Raw genomic sequence first — 9943 nt, forward strand, 5'->3', positions numbered from 1 at the left:
TCCTTTGGACAAGATGCGAAGGCGGCCTGGAATGAGGCCGCGATGGCGCTCAAAGGGCTGCGTCTCCAATCGGGCAGGTTCAATACAGAGCAGCTGCAAACGTACAAACGGAAGAGCAAAGGGTCAGGAAGCGAGCGCGTGGGGGGGGGAGGATGGTTAGGGGGCGCAGAAGGAGGCGCAGAAGGAGGCGCAGAAGGAGGCGCAGAAGGAGGCGCAGAAGGAGGCGCAGAAGGAGGCGCAGAAGGAGGCGCAGAAGGAGGCGCAGAAGGAGGCGCAGAAGGAGGCGCAGAAGGAGGCGCAGAAGGAGGCGCAGAAGGAGGGAAAGGAAGGAAGGAAGGAAGGAAGGGAGATTCACGTCAATGTGAGCGTGGTTGTGACACACAAACACACACACACGCACACACACATGATGACAAACGGAGCAGAAAACAATACACGCGAATCTCACCTCATCTTGCTCTGGAGCTTCGCTGGACGTTTGAGGGGACACCTCCATGTATGCGGTTGTGCGTGTCAATAGGAGCGGAAGTTGGAGCGGCTGTGGATGCAACAGAAGGGGGCAGGAAGGAGGCAGGAACCAACAGCAGCAGTTTGGTTGTTGACGTTGAGAGTGATGGCTTGTTGCTTGTTTGGAGGCGGAAATGCGCCAAGGAAGCAAGAGGGGAAATGCAAACAGAAAGCCATCGACAACTGTGATGACTCATCAAATACCAGTTTGTGCTGTCGCAACAAAGAATCTTCGACGGTGTTGCAATCCAACCAATCCAACATGGCGGCTTTGAGGAGCGTGGTTGTTCGAACAACAACAGCGGCAGCGTGCGGTGCCCGTGCTGCCACGACGGCAGTGGTGCCAGCGGTGACAGCGGTTGGAGGCCGGCGCTTCATGTCGGAGCAACACCATCGCCCAGAGCCATCCATGGCAGACCGCCTGGATGCGCTGGGCACGCGCCGCATCTTCACGGAGGAACACGACATGATGCGCGAGATGGCCCGCAAGTTCTTCCAGGAACGCATCGCCCCACACCACGACGCGTGGGAGAAGGAGGGCATGGTTTCCCGGGACGCATGGACCGAAGCTGGAGAGCTTGGCCTCCTCGGAAGTGAGTTCTTTTGTGTTTTGGGGAAGTGGAGGGAACAGCACGTGTTGTTGGTTGTAGTGGAACGGGACCCACAACACCAAAGTCCGCACACACACACACACCTACACACACATACACACATACACATACACACACATGCACATACACACACATGCATACACACATATACACACACATACACATACACACACCTACACCCACATACACACACCTACACACATATGCATACACACATATGCATACACACACATGCACGCAGCGATGTGGGGAAGCTTAAAGAGTCGTTTTGGTCTCATGTCGCCTGCCCTTGTTATGCTTGCACTTCTCTTGGCTCTTTTCTCACACTTCCTTCGACCCATTCCTCTGCAGTCACCATTCCCGAGGAATACGGTGGACCAGGCGCCGACGTGCAGAGCGCCGCCGTCATGTGGGAGGTGCGTGTGGTCGTGTTTTGGTCGAGTTGAATGATAGCTCGGTTGGGTTATCCGCTGGGGCCCAAATGCATGTCCATTGTTCCACAAACCTTCCCATTGCTCCACACGCCTTCACATTTCGCCCAGCGTCACCATCACAATGTCCAAGTAACCTCCTCACCCCTGTGTTCTCGCTGTGTTGTGCTGAACAGGAGCAAGCGTACGCTGGTCTCTTTGGGCCCGGGTACGCCATCCATTCCGGTGAGCAATCTTGCCTTGCACAGCCGACCGCTGGCCCTGCTGCGGTTTGCTTGCTTCTGTCTGCTTGTTGCCTGCAATCTGCTGGCGTTTTGCAATGGGCGCGTGCCAATTGGCGCGGCTCCTCAGCACCTTGCTGACACCCTCATCCATCGCTGTTGCTGCATTCGGCCTGACGCCGCTTGCCTGCGCTCATCGCAATCGCAGACATTGTTCTGCCATACATCCACCACTATGGCACGGAGGAACAGGTTCGTGGGTGCGTGCTGTGGTGTGCGCAGGGGCTGGCGCTGGTGTGCATTCGCACCGCTTGCACAAATCCTCACAAACCATACGTATGCGCACGTGCGTGTTTTGTTTTGCACGCTGCGCTGTGTTTGCTCTTGAGTGTAGAAGCAGAAGTACCTTCCTGACGCCTGTGCTGGCAAGTGCATCACTGCCATTGCCATGACTGAACCCGGTGCCGGCAGCGACCTTCAGGTAGAGCTGCAGGGGGGAGGGGAAGGACACGCGTGTGAGGTGATGGTGACGTGATCGCTCGCTTAATCACTCGCGTACTCGCTGGCTTCCTGTTGTTGTGTGTCTCCTTGTGTGCTGCGTCTTCTCGTGGTGCCTCTCTTTCTTTTGTGTAATATATCGTTGCGCTAGCCATCCCCTGGTCGCGTGTTGCTCTCCTAATGCACGCCTTGCTCCGTTGCTCACGACCACCCCCCCCCCACCTCACCTCACCTCACCGCTGGTCAGGGTGTGTCGACCACCGCTATCAAGGACGGTGACGAGTGGGTGCTCAACGGCTCCAAGGTCTTCATCAGCAACGGACAGGTCAGTCCCACCCCACACGCGCAACAACGCCTTGGTCCTGGTCGTGTGCAGTGAGTGCTGCAGCATTGGGTCGACGGCTTTCTGCAACGCTCACGTGTGCGCCGGCACTGCGTGCAACCCACAGCTCTCGGACGCCGTCGTCGTCGTCGCCAAGACAGACCTGGAGGCCAAGCGCGTACGTGGCAGTGCACATTACCTCACGTGTAACAAACATTCTTCCTGCGAGAAACACCAAAACGTTGTTTGATACCTGAAGCATGCAAACACACGAACACATACCTGAAGCATGCAAACACACGCACACATACCTGAAGCATGCAAACACACGCACACATACCTGAAGCATGCAAACACACATACACACATACACACATGCGTGCATCCTCGTGCGTTAATTACTGCTGCTTGCCTCGCTAAATCGTGTTTTGCTGGTTGCTCGGTAGGCGGCGCACGGCCTCAGTCTCTTCATTGTGGACGCAGGCACTCCCGGCTTCAGCAAGGGCAAGAACCTGCACAAGATGGGGCTCAAGGCACAGGTGGGTTGTGTGTTTGCTTGCTTGCTTGCTTGCTTGCTTGCTTGCTTGCTTGCTTGCTTGCTTGCTTGCTTGCTTGCTTGCTTGCTTGCTTGCTTGCTTGCTTGGTTCAAGTCATTCTCTTTTGCCCGCACCACATGCTCTTCACCGCCATGGCCATTTTGTTGCGTGTGCAGGACACGAGCGAGCTGTTCTTCGAGGACTGCCGCGTGCCGGAGTCTGCGCTGCTCGGCCAACTCAACAAGGGCTTCTACCACCTCATGACGGAGCTGCCACAGGAGCGCCTGCTGCTCGGCGTCATGGCAGGTCCGAGCCCTCACATGTCGCGTCACGGGATGGAGGGGCGGTGGTGACTTCTTCTTGTTGTTGTTGTTTGTTGTTGTTGTTGGTGGTGGTGGTGGTGGTGGGGATGTTTTGCTTGCCTCCACTGCTGCCCCTGCTGCTGGTGTGTGCGTGCCGCGTCACTGGCCCGCAGCTCCGCCAGCTTGGCATTGCGCGCCTGCTTTCCTCCATGTGGCATCAGAACGCGTGGGGCTGCCTCAGCTCACACCATGACATGCGTCGGCGCGCATCCCCACACGCCTTTCCCCCTGCTGCTGTTCTTGTGACAGTTGCCCATGCTGAGGCGTGCTATGAGTGGACTCGCGAGTACATCAACGAGCGCAAGGCCTTCTCTGGTGCGACGTCAATGTGTCGGTTCCGTTGTTGTTCAGTGGAGTCCAAATGTGTTCGGGCAACTGCAATGGGCGCGAGTGTGAAGATGTTGTCACCGACGACTAACGCCCATGCCCCTCTGGTGCAGGCACCCTCGCCAACCTGCAGACTGTTCGCCACAAGATGGCCGAGCTCAAGACGGACATTGCCGTCTGCCGCGCCTTTGCTGACCAGTGCATCCTCCTCCACAGCGTATGTGTGTGTGTGTGTGTGTGTGTGTGTGTGTCGTGTGTGCATTTGTGTGTGTGTGTGTGTGTGCTTGTGACTGCTGCCCGTAGTGGAGAGGGCTTCCACCCTTATTGTCATCCACCCTTATTGTCATCCAACCTCACGTTTGTATCACACCGTGTGCGCTCGTCTGCAGGAGGGCCGCCTGAACACCGAGATGGCTTCCATGGTCAAGTACTGGTGCACAGACCTCGAGTCCAGGGTGCGTGCGTGTGTGTGTGTGGGTGTGTGTGGGTGTGTGTGGGTGTGTGTCTGTGTCTGTGTCTGTGTCTGTGTGTCTGTGTGTGTTTGCCTGTGTCTTTGTCTCTGTCTTTGTCTCTGTCTTTGTCTCTGTCTCTGTGTCTGTGTCTATGTATGTGTATGTGTTTGCGTGTTGGTCGCTTGTTTCGCGAAAGTGTCGACTCGTTCGTCAATGACTTTGGGTTGACTACATCCCCACCCCCACCCCCCGACAGGCTTGTGCCATATCAATTGTCATTTTGTCTGACATGTGTGCGTGCGTCCGTGTTTCTCATCCACTCCTCAGCTCGTTTGTGCTTGCATCTGCTCACCACACGCTGTGTTTGCCTCGCTCTCCCCCACTTCAGGTTGCTGATGCCTGTGTCCAGCTCCACGGCGGTTACGGCTACATGTGGTACGTCGATTGTAAAGAGATGAGGAACAGATGGCCGTAGCATCGTTGCTTGTTGGTTTCAGATAATGTGTTGTTGTACCCACCCACTCACTCGCATGCATGCATGCATGCTCGCGCTGGTCGGCTTTGCAGGGAGTACCCCGTGTGCCGCGCCTACGTGGACGCACGTGTCCAGCGCATCTACGGCGGCGCCAACGAAATCATGAAGGAGCTCATCTCCCGCAGCGTCTAAGCGGCCCAGCTCCTGCTCCTGCTCCTGCCCCTGTCCCTTGCACGTGCACTGCTGGCGACCTTGCCTCGCTTTGCTTTGTAGAGTGCCACATTAGAACCTTTTGAAGGGTGGAATCGACCACAACAGCACAAAGGGAAGGGGGAGGGCGTGTGCACTACTCGTGCACGTGAATGCGCCCTCAAGCACACGCACGCGCACACACGCGCACACACAGACACACACACGGTGGAGAACTGCTTGGACTCCTGTCGCCTTGAGAGTTGACACATCGAGGACTTTGGTTGCTTGCAGGGAGCACACTGGACAGCCTGCCACCGGTCGCGACGTTGGTGGTTCGGTGTGCGTGTGTGTGTGTGTGTGTGTGTGTGTGTGTGCATGTATGTGTGTGTGTGTGAAGCAAAGCAACGCAAAAGACAAGCAACAAGAGAGAAACAAGAGGGAGGGAGATGAGCCAACACAGGCCACCACCTCTTCACCCCAAGTCGAAGCAAGCAAGTCAGCTCAGCAAGCAAAGAAGAAGAAGAACAAGAAGTACACCGAACCAAGCCAAACTAAGCCAAGAGAGGAGAGGGAAGTGAATGAGAGACAGCATCAACCACAGCTACAGCAACCACAGCAACCCAAAAAAAAAAAAAAAAAAGAGAGCAACATCACCCGTGATTCCCGCCTGGTCACCCACGGCAGTACTGAACGGGCCCAAACGGTCTTAGCTTCCGCGATCGGACGAGAGCGGGCGTGATCCCGTTGGTATGAACGTTGCCGGCAGAGAAGACAGACATGCCATTTATCAACGCAGAGCCAGCAAGCAAACAAGCAAGAAGAGGAAAACCGCACACACACCAAAAACCAGCAGCAGCAAGCAGAACCGAGCAAACAACCGATGCTGCACTGCTTTCAAACCAACCAACCCACCAATCCACTTGCCGTTGCTTGCTTCATTCTTCTTCTGCGCAGCAGCTGGTGTGTGTGTGATGGTGATGGTGGTGGGAATGGTGATGGTGATCATGGTCGTCGTCGTCGCTGCTGACAGGCAGGTGAGGTGATGTGAGGTGAAGTGTGTGTGAGGCGGGGTGAGATGATGTGGGGATGTGTCATTGGTTCGTGCCCACACACACACACGCACACATTGGTGGTTGTGCGTGCCACGTTCCTTCCTTCCTTCCTTCCTTCCTTCCCTTCGTCGTCCTCGCTGACGCACACACACACACGCACACATGCAGGGAGGGTGTGCACACCGTCTCTCCCCTTCTCCTCCCTTTCTCCCTTTCATCCATCCATCCTTCCATCGTTGTCCATTTCCTTCTCCTGTGATGAACTACGCACAGGCACAACCAACCAACCAACCAACCAACCAACGGCCACATGAATGACCCATCCATCGACAGGTGAGGGTGAGATTGAGTGCACCCACTTCTTCCTCCCACTCCGTGCTCCTCCTCTTCTCCTTCTCCTCCTTGCACACTGCGCACAGCAATAACAACCACCACCATCAACAACAACAACACAGCGTACGCTGTCATCGTGCACACACACACACACAGGTGGACCACCATCAATCCATCCTCGCATATGGATCACAATTAACACACACCACTGCGTGTGGCACACAAATGCACTCACACACACTCACACACACACACACTTGTTCACCGTTGTGTGGTGACAGAACAACTGCCATCAGCCGCCATCATGCAGCGGCCCTGAGAATGGATCATTCAACCTCTTCACCAGTGAGCAGCACACACACGACAGTGGGGGAAATGACATCAACCAACATCACAGCCAATGTATGTGTGTGTGTGTGTGTGTGCACGGGGTTGCGTTCCTTCTCATCCTCCTCCTCCTTTCTCCTCCTTCTGTCTGTGACATTCTGCTCACTGCTGCCGTTGCTTGCTTGTTTGTGGTGGTGCGTGCAGATGGATGTATTCCATCATCAGCAGGAGCAGCAGCAGCAGCAGCAGCAGCAGGTGCTGGCTGATGCGTGAGGCAGTGGGCGACCCCCACCAACCAACAAATGACTACATGCTGACGGATGAATGGTGATCAAACCACTGCATCACCCAGACAGGTGTGTGTGTGTATGTGTTTGTGTGTGTGTGTGTGTCTATGTGTGTGTTCTCTTCACCCACCCACTCACACGCCATCATCACCACCTCTCATTTTCTTGTGTCGTTGCTCACATCCTTCCATTCCCACTCTCAACACCACTATCATCACCACCCTCCACACGTGCTCGTTTCCCCTTCCTTCTTTCTGCTGTCGCCACACATAGGGCCCTTGAGCCAGCAGCTGTCACCCCTTCCCCCTCCACCAACCAACTCCGCTCTGGTGGGATGAACAGACGGCGCTGCCATGCGATGACCATCCAGCCACGCCTGTGCGATTGCGGAAGCAGCCACACCAACTCACACCACAACACAAACAAGCAAGCGATGAGCAACGTGAGTGCATCACTGCACGTATGTGTGCATGCTGCGCACCGCACCAGTGTGCTGTGGTTGTGGTCGCTGTCTCTGCTGTTCCTGTCTCCCCTTGTTGTCCCACACCAACGTGTACATGTGTGTGGTGCGGCTGCCTGCTTTGCTCTGCTTAATGCGCTGTCTCATTCTTCGTTCTCACACACAACCGCATGCACACCTGCACATTCTCCACCTTGCAGTCGCTGTTTGTCTTCCCCTCTTTCTCGCCCTCCCTGACGGCCATCACAACAACAACAACAGCAGCAGCAGCCAACACACCCTCCACCGCCGATGCAGCAGCAGCAGAGAATGCACCACCTCCACCACTTGCAGCTGAACACATCCCTCCGACCAACCAACCAGGCAACCAACCAACCCATCGCCCGCTGCTGCTGGCAGAAGCTGGCTGTTTGCTGCTGGGGGAACAGGTGGCGACAGCACAAGTTGCGTTTTCCGCTGGAAGCGGCAGCAGCAGCAGAGGTGAGGGCGAGAAGAGAGGGAAAGGAGGAGACACGTATGTTGGCTGGGTGGATGGATGGGATGAGGTGGGGTGGGGGATGCTGGGTGACATGAGTGTGGTGTGGTGTGGCTGGCTGGCTGGCTGATGACAGAGGACGATGGTGTGTGGTGGTGTGAGGAAGAGGGATGGATGGATGGATGGGGTGCAGCATGTCTTGTTCCTTACCTTTTGTTTCTGTTGTCTCCCTCTTCCCTTTCTTCTCCTTCACACGCATGCATGCACAGCATTAGCAGCAGTGGCAGCAGCGGTGTAGCTGCGCACATATCCATGCCCCCTACCTTCCCACTCAATCACTCACCATGCTGGTGCTCGCACACAAACACACTTACAGGCGATGCGCACAATCAGCAGGATGAGGGAAATGTCGAGGATACTTGCCACGCGTGCCAGGTGCACTCGCCTCACACATGGTATGTGGGTGGTGATGAGTGGTTGGTTGGTTGTGTGATGGGCTGGCGGTGGTGATGGTGATGTGGTGAAGCGAACACGAGGGAAGGGGGTTGATGGGGGATGATGGTCACACACATACACACACGCACGCACACACACACACGTGGTGCGTGTGACGTCAATCACACTTCTTGCTGTGCTGACGTGATGACTTTCTCTGTGCCTGTTGTGTTCTATTCCCATTCACATTCCCTGCAACCACGCACACACACAGGTGGTGAGGTACCAGCACACATCAGGATGTTGATGGAAGTGGGCTCGCATGCCGACTGCTGCTGCTGCAACTTCCCCAATTCGGCTGCCGCTGCTGTGCTCATGCAGTATTCCTACATGTGAGCAAGGTGAGCCCATCATGGATGCTTTGGTTGGCACATGGTGCATGTGTTGGTGCTGCTGCTCTGGGTGTGCTTGTTGTTGCTGCTGCTGTATCTCGTGCAGCAGTGTCGCTGTGCAGCTCACATGCCATGTGTGTGTGCATGTGGCTGCAAGGGGGGCGACTGCCTGAGGATCGTTGGAGGTGGATGGGCGGTGCACACATGATGGATTGGGAGGAGCAGCTGTGGACACACACACACATCCATGGTCGTGGTGGGCACATCGAACCACAGCGACGCAGTCATGTGCAGGTGTGTGTGTGTGTGTGTGTGTGTGTGTGTGTGTGTGTGTGTGTGTGTGTGTGGTGAGGGCGGCGAGGAGAAGGAAGCAGAGGAGGGAGCAGGAAGGTGAACGCGTCTGCTGTGCTCACATGCCATACCTGTGTGTTGTGTGTGATGATGTCGTTGTGTCTTTTCGTTGTGTGTGTTGGTTGTATGGGCACCAGGGCCACATCAGAGGAAGGAAAGGAAGCCGCCATGAACGACACATCGACATCAATCCTTCCCATTTCTCTCTCCTTTCTTTCTCTTCCACCTCAGCTCGGCCGTCACCGTCATAACCATCACCATCATCGACTGCACAGCCGCCATCACACTCCGGCCGACACCAGCCCCAATCTGGCGTGATGCAGACATTGCACATGTCACTCGCTCTGACGAAGAGGTGAGCAATGTGTGTGTGTGTGTGTGTGTGTGTGTGTGTGTGTGTGTGTGTGTGTGTGTCGTGGTGGTGAGTGGGGACAACATGTGTGCGTGTGGTTGTGTGTCAGTGTGGATGGTTGAAATGGGGCTGGCGTGGGGTTGATGATGCTTCGCTGTCAACCTCACTCCCTCCATTCTCCCCCTTCTTGTGTCTGTGCACACGCATTTCACAGCGTTGAGGAGGCGCGTGTCTGTCTGTGTGTGTGTGTGTGTGTGTGTGTGTGTGTGTGTGTGTGTGTGTGTGTGTGTGTGTGTGTGTGTGTGTGTGTGTGCATCAAGGGGTCTTCCTGGCCCATCGTGCACCACGGCGTCTTTCAGCACACTGTGTGTTTGCTGGTGCGCAACACACTGCTGTTTTGCTCAAGGCGCCCCCTCGACACGTGCCTGTGCAAGGTTAGCGCATCATCTCACGCACGCAGCTGGGTGTTCAGCAAAGAGGGCGGGCGGGGTCTGTCTTCTAACTATGCGGATCTCCGGCATCCTTCTGCCTTCATCCAGACCGCA

The 9943-nt window shown here is 55.8% G+C and overlaps 4 protein-coding genes and 1 non-coding gene across 5 annotated transcripts in view; 3 read left to right on the top strand and 2 right to left on the bottom strand.

The window, feature by feature from the left end:
• Positions 1 to 656, bottom strand: part of PTSG_02552 (uncharacterized protein) — a 4923-nt gene extending 4267 nt beyond the window's left edge. The window contains exons 1-2 of the mRNA XM_004996984.1: positions 449 to 656; positions 1 to 93 (exon numbers count right to left, since the gene is read on the bottom strand). The exon at positions 1 to 93 is cut by the window's left edge and continues 237 nt beyond it. Coding sequence (XP_004997041.1) covers positions 1 to 93; positions 449 to 496 — 141 coding nt within the window. The 5' untranslated portion in view covers positions 497 to 656. The remainder of the gene's footprint in view (positions 94 to 448) is intronic.
• A 54-nt stretch (positions 657 to 710) lies between these two features.
• On the top strand, positions 711 to 5067 carry PTSG_02553 (long-chain specific acyl-CoA dehydrogenase). The gene is made up of 14 exons (XM_004996985.1): positions 711 to 1100; positions 1470 to 1534; positions 1726 to 1774; positions 1979 to 2022; positions 2165 to 2251; positions 2516 to 2593; positions 2718 to 2768; positions 3037 to 3129; positions 3303 to 3432; positions 3738 to 3803; positions 3929 to 4032; positions 4205 to 4270; positions 4656 to 4702; positions 4835 to 5067. Exons 1-14 carry the CDS (start codon positions 770 to 772, stop codon positions 4932 to 4934), a joined length of 1311 nt encoding a protein of 436 aa, XP_004997042.1. The 5' UTR covers positions 711 to 769; the 3' UTR covers positions 4935 to 5067.
• A 510-nt stretch (positions 5068 to 5577) lies between these two features.
• Positions 5578 to 5691, bottom strand: PTSG_20005. The gene has a single exon (XR_001137140.1). It is a non-coding gene; the product is annotated as a 5S ribosomal RNA (ribosomal RNA).
• A 1159-nt stretch (positions 5692 to 6850) lies between these two features.
• Positions 6851 to 8262, top strand: PTSG_02554 (uncharacterized protein; the record flags this gene model as incomplete). Its single annotated transcript, XM_004996986.1, has 4 exons — positions 6851 to 6915; positions 7207 to 7375; positions 7594 to 7873; positions 8138 to 8262. The coding sequence occupies 4 exons, from the start codon at positions 6851 to 6853 to the stop codon at positions 8164 to 8166; spliced, it is 543 nt and encodes a 180-aa protein (XP_004997043.1). The 3' UTR covers positions 8167 to 8262.
• Positions 8263 to 8603: 341 nt separating this feature from the next.
• PTSG_02555 (uncharacterized protein) lies at positions 8604 to 9837 on the top strand (the record flags this gene model as incomplete). The annotated part of the gene is made up of 3 exons (XM_004996987.1): positions 8604 to 8695; positions 9278 to 9401; positions 9805 to 9837. The coding sequence occupies 3 exons, from the start codon at positions 8604 to 8606 to the stop codon at positions 9835 to 9837; spliced, it is 249 nt and encodes an 82-aa protein (XP_004997044.1).
• Positions 9838 to 9943: the final 106 nt, after the last annotated feature.

This window comes from Salpingoeca rosetta (genome assembly GCF_000188695.1).
Source record: "Salpingoeca rosetta unplaced genomic scaffold supercont1.5, whole genome shotgun sequence".
In the NCBI taxonomy this organism is placed as follows: domain Eukaryota; class Choanoflagellata; order Craspedida; family Salpingoecidae; genus Salpingoeca; species Salpingoeca rosetta.